The following is a 21,429-nucleotide window of genomic DNA, read 5'->3' on the forward strand; positions in this document are numbered from 1 at the left end:
AGCTGAAGTTTATTATAGTTTAGCTAAGGAGCCAGAAATGCACCCAAGGGAACAGGGAAAGAATGAAATACTTATCAGAACTACTAAGTAAATTTAAAAATACTCAGACTTGAGGCCGGGCATGGTGGCTCATGCCTGTAATCCCAGCACTTTGGGAGGATGAGGTGGGCGGATCATGAGGTCAGGAGATCAAGACCATCCTGGGTAACATGGTGAAACCCCATCTTTACTAAAATTACAAAGAATTAGCCAGGCGTGGTGGCGGATGCCTGTAGTCCCAGCTACTGGGGAGGTTGAGGCAGGAGAATCGCTTGAACCCAGGAGGTGGAGGTTTCAGTGAGCTGAGATTGTGCCACTGCACTCCAGCCTGGGCGACAGAGTGAGACGCCATCTCAATTAAAAAAAAAAAAAATTCAGACTTGATCAAATTAGTGAAAGTGAAACTATAAAAAATAACGAAATAAACAAATGGCATCTTTTGAGAAATAGGTCTTTTAATTTTTATTTTGCCAGGTGCAGTGGCTCACGCCTGTAATCCAGCACTTTGGGAGGCCGAGGCGGGTGGATCACGAGGTCAGGAGATCGAGACCATCCTGGCTAACACGGTGAAACCCGTCTCTACTAAAAAATTACAGAAAATTAGCCGGGCATGGTGGCAGGTGCCTGTAGTCCCACTACCCGGGAGGCTGAAGCAGGAGAATGGCATGAGCCTGGGAGGCGGAGCTTGCAGTGAGCCGAGATTGTGAGCTGTGATTGTGCCACTAACTCAGCCTGGGCGACAGAACGAGACTCCATCTCAAAAAAAAAAAAAAAAAAAAATTATTATTTTTTTGTGATAGGGTCTCGCTGTGTCACTCAGGCTGAGTATAGTGGCACAATCACAGCTCACTACAGCCTCAATATTGTGGGCTCAAGCAATCACCCCACCTCAGCCTCCCAAGGAGCTGGGACTACAGGCATGTGCCACCACGACCGGCTAATTTTATTTTTTATTTTTTGTAGAGGCCAGGTCTTGCTATGTTGCTCAGGCCAGTCTCAGACTCCTGGCCTCAAGTGATCCTTCCTCCTTGGCCTCCCAAAGTGCTGGGAATACAGGTGTGAGCCACCAACCTCTGCATTAGTTACCAAGGTGATGATAGTGAGAAGTAGAGAGCCTAAGTATTCATATCAGAGAGTGAGGTGAAAACTCCTGAGCGTGCCCCTAACGAAGTACTCAGCCTGTCCTTAGCCCAGTGGGGTTTCTAAAATGCTAATGCGGTAGTAATTCTCCTGTTACAGGGCCATTTCTAATCATGGGACAGGAAGGGGAGCCACCTATTTGTGCTCTTAGGCGACTGTGGCTCAATTTCCAGCCCTGAAGTCAAGAACAGCCAGGAAAAGGGAGCAGTCTCACACCGAGGGTGGTGTGCACTGAAATACACTGTGGCCAGTCAGCCAAGGGTGGGCTTCGTTTATTAAATAAATAAATAAATGTTTATTAAATAAAAATATACCTCCAGGGCCTGCTGCCTCTAGAGGTACAGGTGGCTTGTACAGGGAGGTGATACCACCTACCCCTGAGGAGGCTTAGAGACTGAATTAGAGGCCACCCTGGCCTGCAGAGAGCTTTCCAGGCCCCTTGCCCCTGCTTGCTGTTCACAGTCCACCCTCCTTGCCCAACCACCCCCAACAAACGTGGAACCTGTCAGCATTGCATGCGCAATGCCCTCCTCACCTCTGCCCCACTGCTTCACCTCTACCCACTGTGGTCACAGGAGCCCTCTCTTTCCCATTCTCACCAGGCACAGTAAAAAGCAGAGGTTAGGCAGGTGGGTTTTGGACACCAGGCCAGGAGTACTTTGTGCTGTGGCCCTCACTTAATGTGTGCTGTTGAATGATTATGCCTTTGCATATGACTCAGCCAGCATCAGCATTTTGTTTTATTTATTTACTTTTGAGACAGAGTCTCGCTCTGTTGCCCAAGCTAGAGTGCAGTGGCACGATCTCGGCTCACTGCAACTGCCGTCTCCCGGGTTCAAGCGATTCTCCTGCCTCAGCCTCCTGAGTAGCTGGGACTCTAGGCATGGGCCACCATGCCTGGCTAATTTTTGTATTTTTAGTAGTGACGGGGTTTCACCATGTTGCCCAGGCTGGTCTTGAGCTCCTGACCTCAGGTGATCTGCCTGGCTAGCATTTGCATTTTAATCCATTTCTTGTAATGCTGAATGAACAATATGAGCCCTCAATAAAGGAATTGACCAGGTGCAGTGGCTTCATGCCTGTCATCCTAGCACTTTTGGGAGGATGAGGCGGGAGGATCACTCAAGCCCAGGAGTTTGAGACCAGCCTGGGCAACATAGTGAGACCCCATCTCTACAAAAAACTAGGCCAGGAGCAGTGGCTAACACCCGTAATCCCAACTACTCTCAAGGCCAAGGTGGGAGGATTGTTTGAGCCCAGGAGATAAGACTGCAGTGAGCTGTGATTGCACCACTGTACTCTAGCCTGGGTTAAAAAAAAAAAAATAGCTGGATGTGATGGCATGTGCTTGTAGTCTCAGCTACTCAGGAAGCTGAGGCAGGAGGATCATTTACACCCAGGAGTTTGAGGGTACCGTGCAGTAAAGTATGATTGAGCCACTGCACTCCAGTCTGAGTGACAGCAAGACTGTCTAAAAAAAATAAAAAGGAATTTGTGGCATCAGCAGTTCGGAGAAGAGGGGCACCGTTTTACAGTGGGAAGGAACATTCTGAGGGTGCTGGTCCTGACAGGGTCAGGGGGCAACTGTGGCAAAGTATGTGAGGAGGTGTGGGTAGCAGCTGCTTCTGATTCCCCACTATCCTTCCACCCTGGGGCACATCTGGGCTACGGCACCTAGGGGGAGTACTGTGGCACCCATCAGAGCCATCAGCGTGACATCTGCCTGTGGTCTTGACAATGTGATGCGATGGCGGTTGTCAGCTTCCCATTGGCTGGCCCCAGTGACCCTTTCTAGAGGGTTCAGAAACTCCTAAGGGTCTTCCAGAGTTGGGTCATTGCACATTGACAAGTGCAGCGCCATCACATACCCTTCTCTCTAGTGCCCACTCAGTCACCTTAACCGAAACTTCCCTGAGCCGAGCATGGTGCTGGGTGCTGGGTGCTGGGCTGATGCAGGGAAGTTCTACCCGGTCCTGCCCTGAAGAAAGTGACCCTGTGTGCATGCATGAGAGTGAGCAGTCAGTTCAATACTAGGCCTCCTATCTCCAGAGTACACAAGAGGACTGGATTAGCCGGGCATGGTGGTGCACGACTGTAGTCCTGGCTACTTGGGGGACTGAGGCTGGAGGATTGCTTGAGGTCAACCCAGGAGGTTGAGGCTGCAGTGAGCCAAGATGGTGCCACTGCACTGCAGCCTAGGTGACAGAGTGAGACCCTGTCCCTCCTCCCCAACCCCCCGCCAAGAAAAAAGGGCTGGGAGTGACTGAGGGCTAAGACCTCCCCAGGTGTTAGGTCAGGAAGGCTTCCTGGAGGCGGAAGCACATCACTGTGAACAATTATCCACTGTAGTGTTAGCTATTTGTTGTCCATCAATGTCTCCTAATCACAGAGGAAAGATGAGTTTTCTGGCAGTCAGAATTTTGGATAAATAGGAGGCAGCTTTGGCTTAAAAGCACATTAGCTGTAAATCAGTGGTAAAGCCAGAGTTTTGTTCCCGGGATTAGCTGCCTCTTGCCTGTGCCATTTCTGAGACTGTGTTAACCCCCCATGCCTTGTCCTTCTCTTGGCAGTAATCCAGTCCCTCATAGCACTGGTGAATGACCCCCAGCCCGAGCACCCGCTTCGGGCTGACCTAGCTGAAGAATACTCTAAGGACCGTAAAAAATTCTGTAAGAATGCTGAAGAGTTTACAAAGAAATATGGGGAAAAGCGACCTGTGGACTAAAATCTGCCACGATTGGTTCCAGCAAGTGTGAGCAGAGACCCCGTGCAGTGCATTCAGACACCCCGCAAAGCAGGACTCTGTGGAAATTGACACGTGCCACCGCCTGGCGTTCGCTTGTGGCAGTTACTAACTTTCTACAGTTTTCTTAATCAAAAGTGGTCTAGGTAACCTGTAAAGAAAGGATTAAAAATTTAAGATGTTCTAGTTCTGCTCTCTTTGTTTTAAAAATCACTGCTTCAATCTACTTCAAAAGAATGGTGTTTCTTTTCTTGTCCAATTTTATCCAAAATCTTCAAGTTACATTTAACCCATAAGGTTTTAAAAAAAAGGAAAAAAAACGGTTGTGGTTCCCTTTCTTCCCTACTCTTGCCACTCCCACTTTCTGGCACCGAGTTTATTTTTCACTTACTTACTTCCCCAGACCCCGGGCTCGCCTCCACAAAGGAGAAGAGACTGCCCTGGCGGTCCTGGTGGCTTTTCTTAGCATGTGTGGGACTGTTGCCCAGTGTGGGAGTTGGTTTAAATTCTCCTGACTCCAGTTTATAACATCCTTTTAAAAAATTTAAAAACAAACAGCCACACCCCTCCTCCAGTCCTTCTCCTCAGTTCTTGTGTGAAACTCCAGCTGATGTTACCACAGTAACATCAGTTAATTGGGCAAGCCCTGATGTCAGTGTGTGTAACTGACCTCTGGCCTGGCCTGCACAGAGAAGCCCTATAATCACAGGTCTGTGGTGGCCCCGAAATGGGGGGCCTGCTAGTCAGGAGGATGCTGTGCACACTGTGTGTGATGAATCTCGCCAGAAAGGCTCCTGAGGTCCCAGGTTGGCACTTCTCCCTGCAGCCATTGTAGAAGATCTGCTGGTCCTTGCAGGCAAAGCTACAGCCAGAATGTCCGTTTGAAACTCCTAGCTCATCTGTCACCGAGCTCCATCCGAATGTGCCACGGAGCTTGCTCTCCACTTCCTCCATGCAGCGGCCCTGCCACAGCCCTCCCTCGGCACACTTTGACCCTTTGTAGGATTGGAATTAGCAGGACTCGGCTATTTAAAGCACCAGTCTGGGGTCGCCTGGGCCCCTGCTGACCCCTTCCTCCAGAGCAGCCAGCCCAGCCCAGGAACAAGACGGACTTCCTCTCCCTTCGGACTCACAGCCTTTGCAGAGTCAAGCTCCACTTGAAGCTCACTCAGTAATATCCTTTCAATGTGTTTTATATTGTTTTGACTGCCTTTTTTTGTAGAAATAAAAATTGACCTTAGAATTTATCGTCAGATAAACTTGTAAAGATTTGAATATTAATGTCTTTTCAAGGCAAATGGGATTGTCCCCGCACTAGTAGAGAATCCATGTCGCTCTGACACCCCAAGGAAGCCGACGATCCAAATGCCGTGTGTCACCAACCCCGCTTCTGCCACTGGCAGCTTCCCTTCTTGGCTCTTGTGGGGGACTAGATCCTGTGGAGAAGATGACTTAAACTTTGCTTTTTGTTTTAATTTTAATTCTATAACTTGAGATCTTTCCGGGGCCTACAGGCGTGTAAGACAGCTTGGTCTGGTCTGTGCAGAAGTGGGGAGTGATGGGCAGGTTCGGCAGCCTAACATTGTTCAGGCGCATGGCCCCTGCGGTGTGTACACGAACTCAGCTTCTTTTGTCCTAGGTACACCAAGGGCAGGTTTCTGGAGACTCCCTTGTGCCCGGGATGGCAAGGGCACTGGGCTGGCGTTTCCACATCTGTCTTCATTAGCAGAAAAGTGATGATGGATTTTATTTCACTCACACTCCAGTTTGTAATAAAATGCCAAATTCTGTCAGAAGCTATCCAAACAAGCCACCATTTGTTCTTGTTGCTTCTCTGGATCCAGAAATGTTGCCATTCTTGGAAACTGTCCCATTGCTTTGTATTTCTGCCAACGTAGCTCTGCCTGCCTGTCACCCCCTCACTGCACTCTGCTCATCACGGGAGGATACCTGTGTGCCGGCAGCCCCTCAGGGACTCTCAGCCCTGGCACTGGCACCCCAGGGTTGGCCCCGTCAGCAGAGGCCTGGCTTTCGAGCCAGTGGGTGTCTCTCCTTCGGGCCTGGGCGGCTTGCTCCTGCCAGCCATGCCTTCAGGGTAGGCTCTGAGCAAGCTGGCAAACAGCCCTGGCTGCTCTAAAACCAAAAAGCTGGGTCCTCTGGAGGAGGGGCGAGCTGTGGAGCAGCCACCCACTGCTGCCCCAAGCTCACTCAGGAATTCACACCCGCCTGGTTTCTTGAAGTGTGCCGGGTCCTTCCCTCTGCTCCCTACTCCCCACCACGGCAGAGAATAGGCTTTCTAAGATGCTGCGATCCCGTTCTGCTGCCCGTAATAAAAATGCTCTCAGACACTGGTTAGTCGTGTGGGTTTCTTCCTTCCTGGGAGCGGGCAGTGCCAGGGGCCTATGCTCTTGGAGATGGGAGGGCTGGCTGGGGCCCAGGTCCTGGGGCTTCTGATCTCTCTCCCCATTCCCAGCCTCTCCAAAAGAGGTACATAGAAGTGTTCCTGCCTCCCTAGAGGGAAGGAGATGAAGTATAATCAACAAGAAAGCCGGAGACTTCAGACAGTCGGGGCCTGCAGAGGGCGCTCTTGGGCGTCTCGTTGAGGGGACAGGGACTAAAGTGTGGGTGCATCACTTACATGCGTGGGTCATCCTGGAGCCTCCTGGGAGTGTTAACAATCCATGTTTAGAAGAGGCAAACCTGGGGTCCCAAGAGGTCACAGAATTGATAAGGGTGTGCCTGAGGGTGGAGCTGGGCCATGTCCATGAATGGTGCCAGCCAGAAACACTCTGAGTCCCCAGTACAGCCCACTGCCAGGGTGCTGCGGCAGTGGTGCTAACTCAGCAAGGGCTCAGCCAGGCCCAGGACTTTTTTGGCTAGGCCTTCCCTGCCTGGAATTTGACACCAGCTGAGACTAGGCCTGCACTGTTCAGCTGGATCTGCAGGTCTTGGGGAAGGAAACTTCCTGGGGTGTCATTTTACTAGCCTTTAACATACCTAGCACTTTACCCTCTGAGTCTCAGGAGAGCCCTGTGGCATCCTTATCCCTGCTTTTAAAGACAACCAAGACCCCTGGCCTGTTTTTGTTCACATTCTGACTGCAGAGCCTGTTGCATTCCACCACTTGGCATATTTCTTCCCACAGGGTCCCTCTGAGCCCAGAAACAGCCAGTTACCACCCTCCCCAAAGCCAGAGACCTTTAAGCTCCTCTGTCAACTTCCTCTTCCCTACAGCCACCAGCCACCATTTTTGGCCTTGTTCACTATTAATTGTTCAGCATGAAATAAGCATCCATTTCATCACTCCTGTACCCGCTGCAGCCTGACTTCTGTCACCTGCTGCCCCTTGCTGCTGCTCCTTTCATTTGGTGCCATCTAACCCAGCCCTGAAAGAAGCCAGAGCTGCTCTCAGCATTTCCCACCCTGTCCTGCCTGGCTCTTCTCTCTCTGCTTCCTGGGTATGGCATGGGGGAAGGGCACCAACCCAGAACAGAGGGGAGCTGAGGGTACCATTGCTCCCAGTGCAGTGCAGTGCCTAGCCTGGTCCATGCCTGGTAAGTGGCCATTTCCCAGATTATTGGAACGTGTTCTTGTTCACAGAGGGCTCCTAGGGAACCCTGGAGGCCTCAGAGGATCAGAGTAGAAAGGACCACCGTGCAGAGGCCATAACTGAGACCTTGGGAAGGAAGTCACTTCCAGAGAGCATTCCCCACCCGGTGCTGGCCAGGTTCAGAAACCCCCCTGTGGCTCCACATGTTGCCGCGGGTTTCTCCTACATCTTCCTCTGTGTGTCACTGTATGACACTGGATGACTGTCCCTGTATGTACCAGACTGGGAGCTCCTTGCAGACCAGGCCATTTCAGCTCCAGCCCTGGCCTAGCACAGAGTGGACCCTCCAGACACGAATGCTGAGTGGGTGGATAACAGTGAACCACTTGGCTAAGACACTGTTGCTGCCCCCACAGCCCCTGTGGGCCACCAGTCACCACCCCAACAGGTCCTTATCACTTTCACCTCCTCGTGAGATGGGCCTCATTATAATCAGGTGGGCCTGATTATCCTACCAGTCTATGCCCCCTCACTTCAGTTTTTTTTTTTTTTTTTTTTGAGTCGGGCTCACTCTGTCACCCAGGCTAGAGTGCAGTGGCATGATCACTGCTCCCTGCAGCCTCTACCTCCCAGGCTGAGTCGATCCTCCTATCTCTGCCTCCTGAGTAGATGGAACTACAGGCTTGTGTCACTACACCCGGCTAATTTTTGTATTTTTTATAGAGACAGGGTTTTGGCATGTTACACAGTCTGGTCTCAATCTGCTAGCCTCAAGCCTTCCTCCCGACTCAGCCTCCCAAAGTGCTGGGATTACAGGCGTGAGCCACTATGCCCAGCCATTATTTTTTCTTTTTTAAATAACAGAAATAAGGTCTTAGTATGTTGTCTAGGCTGGTCTGGAACTCCAGAGCTCAAGTGATCCTCCCACTTCAGCCTCCCAAAGTGCTGGGATGATAGGTGTGAGCCACTGTGCCTGGCTTCACTTCACTCAAATGCTCATGGTCAGCCGGCTGCTGTGGCTGATGCCTGTTAATTCCAACACTTTAGGAAAGGCCAAGGCGACCAGATCTCTTGAGCCCAGCAGTTTGAGACCAGCATGGGCAACATGCCAAAACTCCATCTCTACAAAAAATACAAAAATGAACCAGGCATGCCTGTGCTCCCAGCTCCTCAGGAGGCCAAGGTGGGATGATCACCTGAGCCTGGGGAGGCGGAGAACTGCAGAGACGTGATTGTGCCACTGTACTCCAGCCTGGGTGACAGGATGAGATCCTGTCTTTAAAAAGAAAAAAAAGTCTCACGGTCCCCAGGGCTGCTGTCGACTCTGCTCATCCCTCCTTCCCTCCCTGGGTGACAGTAGCCACTCATCTAGCATCTGTGCAGACCCCCAGGTCTCTCCTGCCCACCCACACCTCTCCTGAGCCTAAAGCTGCACAACCAGCTGCCTCCTCCTCTCAGAACACTTCCATAACAGAAGCCCCTCAAGGGAGCTACGTCTGTATCCCCGGCTAACTTCAGGCCACCCCTCTCCCAGCCTTAGCCAGCAGCCTGCAGGAGTGTGGCCAGATCTCAGCAGGCTGAGGCGAGGAGGTGGAGGCTAGGCAGCAGGAGGAGCAACTGTACAGTGATTCCAGCTCACAAGCATGGGGGCAAGAAAGCAGGAAAAGTGCTGCAGATGGGAGAGTCCAAGTCTAGTGAAGGTCAAGATGGAAGGCGAGTGTGGAGCCAGTAAAAGGGACTGAAGCCACAGTCAAGGGGATGGGGCATGAGTGGGTAGAAGCAGGAAGGAGGAGCGACATCCCACACTCACCCTTCAGAAAGCCACACGTCTCTCCAAGCTGCCTAGGCTGGGTGAGAGCTCTCTTGGCCCCTGATTCCATGTTTGGCCCAGGCTAGGGCCCAGTGCACGTTAAATAAATGAATGAGTAGTTTCAAAGCCCTGCTCTGCCACTCCTGCCTCTACCCCTGTAAAATGGGGACATCGGTGCCTGCCTCATAGATGCTATTTCATGAAATGAGACAAGGACCACATGGTATTCCATCTGCCTTTCCATCCTGCGGAGTGGTGCAGAAGGACTCTGTGCTCTAGAGGACTCCCACTGCCTTCCCCATCTGCTCCTGCACCTCAGGAGCTTTCAGCTAAGCCACATGGGGCCCCAGTCCACAGGGCATCCCTACATTGCCAGAAGTTAGGAACCATGGTATCCCATTTCCTGGGAAGACTGCTCCTCCTAGAAAAATTTAAATGTATTCCCACAGGGTTGCAGGGTCTCCTCACGCCTATCCCCTAGAATGGCTTACATCTAAACAGATGACTTTTTTTTTTTTAGATGGAATTTCGCTCTTGTTACCCAGGCTGGAGTGCAGGGGCGCGATCTCGGCTCACCACAACCTCCGCCTCCCGGGTTCAAGCGATTCTCCTGCCTCAGCCTCTCCAGTAGCTGGGATTACAGACATGCACCACCAATGCCCAGCTAATTTTCTATTTTTAGTAGAGATGGGGTTTCTCCATGTTGGTCAGACTGGTCTCGCACTCCCGACCTCAGGTGATCTGCCCGCCTCGGCCTCCCAAAGTGCTGGGATTACAGATGTGAGCCACCACACTCAGCCTACAGGTGACTTCTTAAATCAATACTGAGATTACAGTATTATGCCTCTTCAAAAGCAGCCTGGTGAGGACAATCTCCCACTCCCACCCTAAAAAGGAATAAAGAAAACCGCAGCATGAACAAAACCAGAATGGAGAATGGGCCATTTCCTGGAGTGGTTTGAGCCAAGAGGGAGCTGCTCTTTGTCCGTGCTTGTTTCTGTGAGGGTCTCCTGGGCACAGCTGATAAACCACCCAAGTTTGAAAGACACACGTTATTTTATTAATATAGCCATCTCTCCCCACTGCCCCAGTGGTGAAGGTGTTTGCATTGCAACATGGAGGGGCACCAAATGCTCTGCGGGCCCTAGCCCGCTGCCACAGGCTGGGCCTGCCTGCAGTCAAGAAGGCTGCTCAAACTCTAGATGCCATTTGGAGGCATGAGGACCTGAGCCCAGAGGTGGCAGTGTCCTACCCAGGGAAGTCAACAGATCGTGCTCCAGGGCCCAGCTCTGGGCTGGGCCAGGACTAAATCCTGGCTCCCCTTTCTTGGTACTAACGGGATTAGTGCTTGGTTGTCTGTAGGGGGTCAGAGTAGGGAGGGTTCCAGGAAGGGTTCCAGAGTGGCCTCACAGGGGACCTCCTCCCCTGGCCTCTTGGAGTCCAGGTCGTCGAGGGCGCAAAGCTGCACGCCATCCTGGGCAAGCTGGGCCCGCAGCGTGGGCGCGGTGAGGACGCGCAGCTCATGCAGCCGCTCCCAAGAGCAAGAGAAAGCGTCGGGGCCTTCACCGCAGCCGCCGGTGGGAGGCACACTGGGGTAGCCGGGGTGCGCCATCAGCTCGGCTGTCAGGGTGTGGCCCGCTAGGGTACCTTCCAGGACCCGCGCCAGGGCCCCGGACACGCGGTGAGCGGACATGTGCCGGCCGCAAGTGCTCAGGCCCACGAAGGCGTCTGTCCACCTGTGGGGGGCGGGACATCAGAGGTGGGACCAGACCGGGCCATGGCCACGGGCTAGGTAGGCTAGGGAAGGGACGGCGGGGTGGGAGGGGGTAACTGGGGTGGCGGCAGCGGTCGACGCCAGACTCGCTTCCGGGTTGAGAAACGGACACAGCTAGCCAGGTGAACAGCCAGTGCGGAGGGACGGAGGCAGCTATGGTAGGAGACGGGGCGGGGAGCCTCACCGCAGGCCGTGGCGGGAGAAGGGGCCCACGGCGGCCCGGGCGTCGCGCTCCACGGCGCAGGCGAAGGCACGCGCGGGGGCCTCCAGCCAAGTGCAGCCACCCACACCGCGCTCCAGCGGCAGTCGCGTAAAGCGCACCCCATAGGCCTGCAGCGCCTCGGCGAACACCTGGCACACGCCTGCGGGCGGAGCGGGTCCTTTCACCTGGGGGCATCGAACTTCCCCTACTCCCCCAGCCCCGCCTGGGAGTAACGCCCTCCAAACTGGGATCACTAACCACGCACCTGGGAGCACGTGCACGTGCTGGTGCCCGTCCACGTGCGTGGGGGCCCTGCCCAGCAGCTCCCGGAAGCAGCTTAGTTGGGCCTCGAGCTCCTCCCGCACCTAGAGGGCGAGCGAGAGACACCTTGAGCGACCGGGAGTAGCTGCCGAGGATACCCTCCTCGTGCTTCCGTGTGATGGCTCCAGTGTTTGAATGCGGAAGTCATCCACCGCCAGCTCCTAACGGCCTCACAGTACCCTCCGGGCGGAGCTCTGGGGGTCCTCGCGAGCATCCTCCTGTAGCTGCGGCTCCGCACCTGAGGCAAATCCACGTCTCCGGCCGCCACCGCCTCCCGGAATCCCATCTTGCCAAGGAAGAAGCCTTCCGGGCCGAGCAGCGATGAGGCGCCACGGCGGGCCGGACCCACGGGGCGGCCCTCGGACAGGTTGGCGTGGAGGCCCGTGGGGATGCTGTGCCTGAGGGCGGAGCGCGAGCTGGAGCACTAGCGGCCGCGGAGCCGCGCGCCCCAAGCCGATCGCCGCCCGCCCCAAGCCGATCGCCGCCCTGCTAGAGGCCCTCCCCTCACCTGCGGGCCAGCTCCGCCGCGCTCTCCGTGGCCGCACCGTTGACCAGCAGGGACACGCTGGTCACGGCCCCGGCCAGAAAGGCCTCCACGATACCCTCATCGCGTCGCGGGCAGTAACCAAAGTCGTCCGCGGTGACCACCAGGCGCATGCGAGGGCGGGACATGGCCGCCTGGGTCCACCGCTCGCGCTCCCAGGGGAGTGGGCCGGACAGCCCAGGCCCTGCCCCCGGACGCTGCCCAGGCCCCGCCCCGACGCACACGCCCAGGTGCGGCTGCACTTCGCCTTTGTTCTCGCCACCTAGCGGTCCGGCGTGCCCCTGCAAGGACCCGGCAACTGCTCCCGCGCTAACCAGACCAGTGATGGATTCATTGCAATGCGGAACTTTCCTTGACTGCAAAGGTGATATTTAATATGTAAAATATCAAAAGGAAGCTGGGCGCAGTGGCTCACGCCTGTAATCCCAACACTTTGGGAGGCCGAGGCGGGTGGATCACGAGGTCAGGAGTTCAAGGCCAGCCAGGCCAACATGGGGAAACTCCGTCTCTATTAAAAATACAAAAATTAGCCGGGAGTGGTGGCACGCGCCTGTAATCCCAGCTACTCGGGAGGCTGAGGCAGGAGCATGCTTGAACCCGGGAGGCGGAGGTTGTGGTGAGCCGAGATCGCACCACTGCACTCTAGCCTGGGCGATAGAGCGAGACTCCGTCTCAAAAAAAAAAACAAAAAAAAAAAGAATCTCCTACCCTTCCCAGAGATTGCCATTGTAAACTTTCTGGGTTGTGTCCTTCCAGTGTTTTCTCTAAGCAAATAAACACACCCAACTCCCTTTCTCCCCAATCCAACTTTTTTGTGTGTTGTGTTGAGAACACAAAGATGATTATATCAATGTTATCACATTCTAGTAGTTTCTTAGCAGTGCGAACGAAAATTTTCATATTATTAGCTATTTTTATTCTTTTTCAAATTGCCTATTGATCTTTTGCAGATTTTTCTAAGAGCAGGCATTTTCTTGATTTGTTGATTTTTTTTTTTTTCTTGAGCTCTAGACACTAAGAAAATGAAAGAAAGCATATACACTAAGGCTTCATTTGAGAAAACATTATCTCCAGTTTCCATCTTGAGCTCTCTGCCAGGCTACAGCTTTTACATTCATAACTTCACTGTTTTCTCTTTGGTCCAGAAAAGCTTTCCTTACCCATGACTGTATAAATAGTCATTACGGTTGGCAGCCACAGTTTCCACTGCAATGTGGCAGTCTTGATTTTTCCCATGGAAAGTGTGGTATTTGTGTCCGTGCTATGAAATTGGTAATGTCATTCCTGTTTCACAGATGAGGAAACTGGGGTTCAGAGAGCGAAAGTGTGGTCCTGCCAGGAGTAGTGGAGCTAAGACTGAACCTCACACCTCGGGGCCAGCACCCAGGCCTGCTATGTCCTCTCTGTCCCTGACCTAGTGGGTAGCCAGAGCTGAGAGGACAGAGCAGAGCTTGAGAGGAACAATATTTCGTGAGGCATGTGAGGATTGAAAGCCTCATAGAGTCCTTCAGCCATGCTCTTGGCATAAGGACTGATGTGTTTATAGTGACTGGTGAATTGTCAGACCTCAACCAACCACAGTTCTCCACTGGAAGCTGATCTTGGAAAGGTCAGAGGTCCCGAGGGTCTGCAGGTGGGAAGGAGGAGACTGACATTTATTGAGCACCTACTTGGTGCCAGACACTGAAAGTATTAGAGATTAAGGGTGACTTGCCTCTGTTCTGACCCCAAAGAAGCACCATCTGATAGAAAAATAAGTAGCAACATGGTATGGTAGAGTCTGGAATGGGGTTTACTGTGAATTGCGTAGGGCGTGGCAGAATTCACAGTAAAAGCTTTTTGGAAGAAGTGACACCATGGTGGGGTATTACTGAGCAAAGGGGAAAAGGAGGGAGGGAGAGGAGGTAAGAATATACAAGGCTCCGCTGGGCGCGGTGGCTCAGGCCTGTAATCCCAGCACTTTGGGAGGCCAAGGCAGGCGGATCACAAGATCAGGGAATCGAGACCATCCTAGCTAACACGGTGAAACCCGATCTCTACTAAAACTACAAAAAAATTAGCCGGGCGTGGTGGCGGGCCCCTGTAATCCCAGCTACTCGGGAGGCTGAGGCAGGAGAATGGCGTGAACACGGGAGGCGGAGCTTGCAGTGAGCCGAGATTGCGCCACTGCACTTCAGCCTGGGCGACTGAGCGAGACTCCGTCTCCAAATAAATAAATTAATTAATTAAAGAATACACAAGGCTCCACTGGGGTACTCGGTGTGTTGTAGGGAGATTTTATTGAATCCCATACTCCCATATTGGAAGAACACTCAAGCCCATTTACAGTGTGGGACTAATGCTAAGAGAGGTTGAGTCACATTGGCAGGAAAGAGCAGAGCCAGGAACTGAAGCTAGGTCTGTGACTTAGAGCCGGCACTCTTTCCACTGTAGAGGGGAGAGGTCTCAAGGCAGAACCTGGGGCTGTGCACACCGCGGGAGGGGCAGAGGCCCCTGGAAACGAACAGGAGCAGGAGGCCCAGGGCTGCGCAGCGACCAAGGAGGACACGAGGAAGGTGCTTGTGCCACCGGTGGAAGACGTGGCTTTGGCTTTTAGGCTCCCCTCGGGGCAGGAGCGGATCAAAGAGCCTAGCCCCAGCTTCGGTGGTGGGTGGGGGGTCCTCCCGGCAGCGGGGAGCGTGGGTACCAGCATCCTCAGCCTGCGGCTCCCAGGCGAGTGTGGGAGGGCAGAGCCCAGAGAATTGGAGGTGGGGCCAATGTGGGCCCCGCCCCCAACCATTGTGTCAGAGAGGGAAGTGGACGAGCTCCTCGGTAAGAACCAATGAGGATGTGGTATGCAAATAAGCAAGTGGAGGCCGCCAGCCGACTTCCTCGCGCTGTGCAAGCTGCTCCAGTGAGGGCGCAGACTGTACTGGCCTGTGCGGAGCAAGGCGGTGTTTCTGGTGAGTCTGTTGATTCTGGGCTGGGGTGAAAGCCAGGTTGCCCAGGGTTTGGGAGGAGGGCGGGTCGAGCACACGCAGATCCAAAGATGATCGGAGACAGGATTGTCCTCAGCGATTCCACCCCGATGACTCTGGAAACTGCCTGCCTGCAGACGCATGGGGGCCATGGAGCAGAGGAAGGGCTGGATGCATGAAGGAGGCGGGTTGCGGGGAGCGAGGGACCCGCAGACTCCAGGGCCACAGATGCGTGGACCTATTGGAGACCCTCAGGTTGTCTCCCCACCCCACGCAGAGAGGAATGCGCAGCTGAAGAGAGAGGTGGGCAGCAGGCCCGGTCACCTGCCAGGTGACCACATGGCCAGGTGCCGCCACCACTCGGGTTACCTGGCCGATGACGAGGCCAGTTACTCCATGTGCAGTGCACAGGTAAGTGTGCCCAGCAGGGCCCTGACCCTTGAGGCCACAACATGTTCCCCACCAACCCTGGCACCCAAGACCACAACCCCCATTTCTCATTGTCTATTGACTTCTCTGGGCCTCTTAGTGAAGTCCTTATTGCCTTGACTTCTCCTATGACCCCCCACTGCTTGCCCCTGTCACACTCAATTTCATTCCTTGTTTCCTCCTGACTTCCAGCGACCCAGAAGGTGCTTGGGTGGACTGGGACCCTAGAGTGGGAGCATGGAGTTGACTAGGTGCCTATAGCTCAAGTTGGAGAAACAGGCCTGGGTAGCACAGGGCCCAAGACCTCAGGTGTTGTCTGCACTCAAGACCTCAGATGTTGTTTGCAGCCCTGCCATGGATACAGGGATGGCCTGCTGCATGGACAGATGAGGAGCTGGAGGGAGACTCCGAGAGGTTCATGATTGCTCATCCTGCCACGTGTCAGGGCAGAAGCAGGCTTGCAGACTCCTTAGCCAGGACTTGTGTGTGTGAAATGTAGGTGTTAGGAAAGCCTCGGTGCGACCCTGAATAGACCTCCACTTTGCAGATGAGGACATTGGACCTCAAGAGGGGCCATCTTGCACACTGGCATCAGGCTGTAGGTGGCAGAGCCAGGGTCCAAACCCAGGGCTTCCAGACTCCAAAATGCAGCTCCTTCCACTACTCACTCCCACCCAGGTCCTAGTGTTACCCCAGGGAACCCTTCACCTGTAGGGCACCCCTGCTCCCTGTGACATACCTGTCTGCTCAGGTGCAGCTGCCCAAGAAGCCACTGGTCCCAGAAATGCAGCCAGCCTGCAAGCCGGGCCGTGTGCCACACCCACCATCCACATGTGGCAGCTCAGCACTCCAGGGCCAACGCCGAAACAAGAGGCACCCTCAGCCCTTTGGCCACTTTCTGGATTTCCTAACTGAGAGCCAGGTCCTGGACAGCCTGGAGACAGTGGTGGAGAAGGCGACTGAGCGCATGGCTGCCATGAAGACGGAGGCTGGGGTGCCGCTTGTGGAGGTGCAGGACCCAGTGGAGGTGCCAAGTGGTGGACGGCGGGCACATGCCCGGCCCAGCCTCAGCACCGTACACCGGCACCGTGTACGGCCGACCCTCTGCACTGGACACCCCAACAACTACCCATCCAGCTCTAGCTCCATGTCCAACTGCCATAGCAGCCTCATGGCCGGCTGTCTGGGCTCCCACAGCCGGGACAGTGACCTAGGTGCCCAAGGCTCATTGCCACCTGTGAGGGACAAACTCCTGCTGGAGAAGAACCTCAAGCGGCTGCTACAGCTGGAGAGGAAAGGGGTGAGAGCCAGGGCCATGGCTGGGTGGGGTGGAATCCCATGGAGAGCCCAGGGCTAGGGTCAGCCCTGGCTTGGCTGCTCCTGAACACTTCACAGAGTCACCCTCTTTCTGCAGAAAGGCCTCAGTCAGTCCTGCTCCCAGAGGGACTCCCTGCTGTGGGATTCGCTGGGTAGCCAGACCAGCTTTCAGTGGACCCAGGAGCAGCCCTTGTCCTGGTTCTCAGGGCTGCTGGGCTCAAGCTCTGGCGTGCCTGAAGCATCAGAGCCGAGGCCTGGAGAACAGGAGCCAATCTTCCGCAAGCGAGAGTTCAATAAGGAGATCAAGTCATTACTGAGCCAGCTGGAGTCCCTCGACCTGCCTGGCTACTGTCCGCTCCGTGAGCCCCATCGCACGCTGAACTTCCTGGCTGACCACCGCCTCTTCCCCGCCCTGCAAAGCGTGGTCAGCCAGGCTGTGGATAAGCTCCGTGGCGCCCACTGCCGCGACGGCCGTCCTCTGTTCCCCACCAGCTTGGAGCCCACCTCAGATCTGCCGCCTCTGGGCTCTGAGCCAGCTAAACCCACCAATGGCGGGCAGCCCCATGCTTCCCCCCGCCCCACAGTCTCCAGCCCCAGGATGCTTCAGAGAAAACGCAAGGACGGAGGAGGCTCCCCCTCCATGTCTAGTGCCCAGGTGGCCACCAGATTCAAACTCAAGGTGACACCCACGGAGAAGCCCAATGTCCCCAGCCCCTCACTCCACTCCAGGGAGGAGGCACCTGACTCAGATCCCAAATTACAAAACCCACCTGTTTCCCTGAGCTCCAGCCAGAGGGCCCAGCCCTGGCAGGGCCTGCACCTCACCCTGCCCGCGCCCGGGATTGTGGTGGAGGTGGCCTGCAGCCAGGGCCACCTCAGGGGCCCTGTCACACCTCCACTTGCCTCCCCCTACCCCCGCTCTTCCTGCTACCTTCTCCCTGAGCTCTCCCCAGTTGCCTCTTCATCTCCCGCCTCACTGTGTCCAGAGGTGACCTCCTCGAAAGTAGGACCGGGCATGAGTTTGCAGGAGAAGGGCTCCTTGACCCACCACTCCTAGCAGCCACTGTCACTAACAGGTGCTCAAGGTCAAGGTCTCTTGCCCTGCACTGTGGAAACCTCCTGGGCAGGGGTCAAGCTGATGGGGGCCCATGAATCCTGGCCTAGCTATTACCAGGTGTTGTCACAGATAAATAAAGGCTATTTTTTATGCTGGGTATTTTTTCTAACGTTTGTATGTGAATCTAGAGACGCTCCTACATGGGGGTGGAAGGTCCCATCCCTTGTGGACAGCAGCCCAAGCCCGGCCGGGGCCTTGCCTCCTAGGTCTAGCTCCCTTGAATCCAGCTGCCTCGAGCAGGACTCTCCAGTCCCTGGACTTTGCCGAGGGGAAGTTGCCCAGGGAGGATGTGTACAAGACGTAGGTGGCCTCACACTGGTGGGTCTCCAGCATGGTCCCTCGACCCTTTCCTCAGCCATCAAGGCCCCTGCAGCTGTCTCTGGGCACAGGCCTGGGCAGGAGCCTGCCCAAACCCAGTTGTCAAGGCTCAGATTAGCCTTACCCTGTGACAGGTCCCTGCCCTTGCCCCAGGCCCAACAGTTGTAGGAGGTGTGATGGTGAGGTGAGCATGAGAGTGGGCAGTTGAGTGCAACAGCATAGCAGGTGTGGTAAGGCTGTACCCTTCGTGTGGCAAATGTGTTTGTCACACTAAGTGTACCCATTCATGTTTGTGATGGGCAGGGCTGGCAGGGCTCTGAGGAGGGCACAGTGGCTGGAAGGGGTGTCACAGAGGGATGGGGCTGGCAGGTGTGACATGTGTCCCTTTCCCTCCCCGGCTGCTATGCAGAGCCCCCGCAGCAGCAGCAGGTTCACGAAGAAGAAGCCGCTGCCCTCCATCTCGTCAAAGTCCAGCATGTCTCACTTCTCCAACCGCCTTTATGAGGAGCTCGCCGACTTCCTGACCCAGCAGGCAGCCTTCTTGGTCATCCGCAAGTACGAGTTCGAAAAGGACCTCAATAAGCAGCTGGGCTTCTTCTCCTTCCCCATCACCCACGTGCTCAGGGACCTTTCCCTGGGCTTAAAGAAGGTAAAAGGCTCCCGCATCCACCTGTCCTCAGAGACCCACCGGAGCTGCCTGCTGCGTAAACTGGAGGAGGCCAAAAGGGCCCGGCAGGCCTCCCGGCTCATCACCTCCCACCGCAGCACAGAGACACCCTCTGTGCAGCAGGAACCAGCCACCCACACTGCCCAGGACCAGGCCACAGAGCCCTGCCGCTCCCTCTACACCAACTTGCCAGCCAGCCGGCAGCTCAGCCCTTTGGAGCCCAAGCTCTACATGTCTGCCTGCACCGGCATGGGTTCCAGTCCCCCCAAGTCCAAGGACATGGACAATGAGGGCCGTGATAAAGCCGAGATTGAAGATGAAGATGAGGATGAGTTCAAGGATGAAGACCAGGATGAGGACAAGGATGAGGATGGTGTCCAGAGCCTCCCAGAGCCTGGAGAGGAGGCCTCGGTCAGCCACTCCGTGGACGTGGGCCACGGTGACCCACCATGAAGTCCCCACTAGCCACTCGATTCCCTGCTCTGTCAGAGTTGCTGCACATCACACCAGCCCCTGCCAAGAGCAGGAGTCACCACAGGCTGAATGCCCACGAGGAGCTCTGTTGAGACTCTCAAGGGAGCCAGTGAAAGAAATAGAAATAAAGCCTGTGTTGCTGGGACACAGGTTTGCTGTCCTGAGATTTCAGCCGCCATTTTATTTATTTACTTATTTGTTTATTTATATTTAAGATGAAGTCTTGGCCGGGCTCATGCCTGTAATCCCAACACTTTGAAAGGCTGATGTGGGCAGATCACTTGAGGCCAAGAGTTGGAGACCAGCCTAGCCAACATGGTGAAACCCTGTCTCTACTAAATACAAAAATTAGCCAGGTGTGGTGGCAGGTGCCTGTAATCCCAGCTACTTGGGAGGTTGAGGCAGGAGAATGGCTTTAACCCGGGGAAGCAGAGGTCGCAGTGAGCCAAGATTGCATCACTGCACTCCAGCCTGGGTGACAGAGTGAGACTGTGTCTAAAAAAAAAAGAAAAAAAAAAGTCTTGCTCTATCTCCCAGGCTGAAGTGCAGTGGCATGATCTCAGCTCACTGCAACCTCCACTTCCTGGCTTCAGACAATTCTGCCTCCCCAGCCTCCTGAGTTGCTGGGACTACAGGCACCCACCACCATGCCCAGTTAATTTTTGTATTTTTAGTAGAGACAGGGTTTCACCATGTTGGCCAGGGTGGTCTCGAATTCCTGACCTCAAGTAATCCGCCAACCTCTGCATCCCAAAGTGCAGGGATTACAGGCATGAACCACCACGCCTGGCCACTAATTTTTTTTGTATTTTTAGTAGAGATGGCGTTTCACTATGTTGGACAGACTGGTCTCAAACTCCTGACCTCAGTTGATCTGCCCGCTTCAGCCTCCCAAAGTGCTGGGATTACACGCATGAACTACCACACCTGGCTTTTATTTTTATTTTTTGAGATGGATTCTTGCTCTGTTGCCCAGGCTGGAGTGCCTTGGTGCCATCCCGGCTCACCACAACCTCTACCTCCCGGGTTCAAGGGATTCTCTTGCCTCAGCCTCTTGAGTAGCTGGGACTACAGGCGTGCGCCACCATGTCGGGCTAAATTTTTTTTGTTGTTTTTTTGGAGACGGAGTCTTGCTCTGTCGCCCAGGGTGGAGTGCAGTGGCGTGATCTCTGCTCACTGCAAGCTCCGCCTCCTGGGTTCATGCCATTCTCCTGCCTCAGCCTCCTGAGTAGCTGGGACTACAGGCACCCACCACCATGCCCGGCTAATTTTTTTGTATTTTTAGTAGAGACGGGGTTTCACCGTGTTAGCCAGGGTGGTCTCGATCTCCTGACCTCATGATCCATCTGCCTCGGCCTCCCAAAGTGCTGGGATTACAGGCGTGAGCCACTGCGCCCTGCCAATTTTGTATTTTTGATAGAGACAGGGTTTCACTGTATTGGCCAGGCTGGTCTCGAACTCCTGGGCTCAAGCGATCCGCCCACCTCGGCCTGCCAAAGCACTGGGATTAACGGCATGAGCCACTGTGCCCCGCCCAACACTGGAGTTTGACCGGCTCAGTGGAGTAGTGGTGTACATTGGAGTTGCTCATGTGACTGCTTTCAGCTGCTCATTGAACTGAGGCTGGAGCATTCCAGGGTCCCTCTCTATGTGGCCTCTTACCACGTAGTAATCTGGCACTTCATTACAGTAAGGTGCATTGTCTAGCTTCCTAGAAGGATAAAGCCAGACCTGCCAGCGTTCTTATGGCCGGTGCTCAGAAGTCCCCAAACAGCACTTCTTCGGCATTCGATTGGTCAAAACAAGTTGCGTAGCGGGGCGCGGTGGCTCAAGCCTGTAATCCCAGCACTTTGGGAGGCCGAGGCGGGCGGATCACGAGGTCAGGAGATCGAGACCACGGTGAAACCCCGTCTCTACTAAAAATACAAAAAATTAGCCGGGCTCGGTGGCGGGCGCCTGTAGGCCCAGCTACTCGGGAGGCTGAGGCAGGAGAATGGCGTGAACCCGGGAGGCGGAGCTTGCAGTGC

The 21,429-nt window shown here is 54.7% G+C and overlaps 3 protein-coding genes and 1 long non-coding RNA gene across 10 annotated transcripts in view; 2 read left to right on the forward strand and 2 right to left on the reverse strand.

The window, feature by feature from the left end:
- Window positions 1–6,273, forward strand: part of UBE2L3 (ubiquitin conjugating enzyme E2 L3) — a 56,560-nt gene extending 50,287 nt beyond the window's left edge. For all 3 annotated transcript variants that reach the window (XM_016939780.4, XM_016939782.4, XM_063807804.1), the window contains one exon: window positions 3,750–6,273. In XM_016939780.4, coding sequence (XP_016795269.1) covers window positions 3,750–3,904 — 155 coding nt within the window. In that variant the 3' untranslated portion in view covers window positions 3,905–6,273. The remainder of the gene's footprint in view (window positions 1–3,749) is intronic.
- A 4,046-nt stretch (window positions 6,274–10,319) lies between these two features.
- On the reverse strand, window positions 10,320–12,917 carry YDJC (YdjC chitooligosaccharide deacetylase homolog). 2 transcript variants are annotated; one of them, XM_016939779.2, is made up of 5 exons: window positions 12,088–12,917; window positions 11,818–11,977; window positions 11,524–11,623; window positions 11,241–11,418; window positions 10,320–11,018 (listed from the first exon to the last, which is right to left on the reverse strand). In XM_016939779.2, the coding sequence occupies exons 1-5, from the start codon at window positions 12,249–12,251 to the stop codon at window positions 10,649–10,651; spliced, it is 972 nt and encodes a 323-aa protein (XP_016795268.1). In that variant the 5' UTR covers window positions 12,252–12,917; the 3' UTR covers window positions 10,320–10,648. The 2 variants fall into 2 exon arrangements, with proteins under 2 accessions (XP_016795268.1, XP_054532024.1); XM_054676049.1 differs by lacking the exon at window positions 11,241–11,418.
- CCDC116 (coiled-coil domain containing 116) lies at window positions 12,384–19,568 on the forward strand. Of its 4 annotated transcripts, XM_063807802.1 has the most exons (6): window positions 12,384–12,487; window positions 14,557–15,065; window positions 15,218–15,491; window positions 16,261–16,809; window positions 16,924–17,505; window positions 18,671–19,568. In XM_063807802.1, exons 3-6 carry the CDS (start codon window positions 15,222–15,224, stop codon window positions 19,379–19,381), a joined length of 2,112 nt encoding a protein of 703 aa, XP_063663872.1. In that variant the 5' UTR covers window positions 12,384–12,487; window positions 14,557–15,065; window positions 15,218–15,221; the 3' UTR covers window positions 19,382–19,568. The 4 variants fall into 4 exon arrangements, with proteins under 4 accessions (XP_063663872.1, XP_001168841.5, XP_063663873.1 ...); XM_001168841.7 differs by lacking the exon at window positions 12,384–12,487 and having other exon boundaries at window positions 14,922–15,065; window positions 15,358–15,491; XM_063807803.1 differs by lacking the exons at window positions 12,384–12,487; window positions 15,218–15,491 and having other exon boundaries at window positions 14,937–15,065.
- On the reverse strand, window positions 14,377–16,384 carry LOC134809684 (uncharacterized). The gene is made up of 2 exons (XR_010156012.1): window positions 16,249–16,384; window positions 14,377–15,211 (listed from the first exon to the last, which is right to left on the reverse strand). It is a non-coding gene; the product is annotated as an uncharacterized LOC134809684 (long non-coding RNA).
- Window positions 19,569–21,429: the final 1,861 nt, after the last annotated feature.

The sequence above is a fragment of the Pan troglodytes genome, chromosome 23 (genome assembly GCF_028858775.2).
Source record: "Pan troglodytes isolate AG18354 chromosome 23, NHGRI_mPanTro3-v2.0_pri, whole genome shotgun sequence".
Classification (NCBI taxonomy): Eukaryota; Metazoa; Chordata; class Mammalia; order Primates; family Hominidae; genus Pan; species Pan troglodytes.

Excerpts from the sequence above, each read along its gene's own strand:
- YDJC (XM_016939779.2), bottom strand. The coding sequence starts at position 12,251 with ATGTCCCGCCCTCGCATGCGCCTGGTGGTCACCGCGGACGACTTTGGT. Across the intron at positions 11,624-11,817 it reads GAGACGTGGATTTGCCTCAG|GTGCGGGAGGAGCTCGAGGC; the intron begins GTGCGGAGCCGC and ends CTCGCCCTCTAG. Across the intron at positions 11,019-11,240 it reads TTCTCCCGCCACGGCCTGCG|GTGGACAGACGCCTTCGTGG; the intron begins GTGAGGCTCCCC and ends CGCCCCCCACAG.
- CCDC116 (XM_063807802.1), top strand. The coding sequence starts at position 15,222 with ATGGGGGCCATGGAGCAGAGGAAGGGCTGGATGCATGAAGGAGGCGGG. Across the intron at positions 16,810-16,923 it reads TACAGCTGGAGAGGAAAGGG|AAAGGCCTCAGTCAGTCCTG; the intron begins GTGAGAGCCAGG and ends CTCTTTCTGCAG. Across the intron at positions 17,506-18,670 it reads CCACCAGATTCAAACTCAAG|AGCCCCCGCAGCAGCAGCAG; the intron begins GTGACACCCACG and ends GCTGCTATGCAG.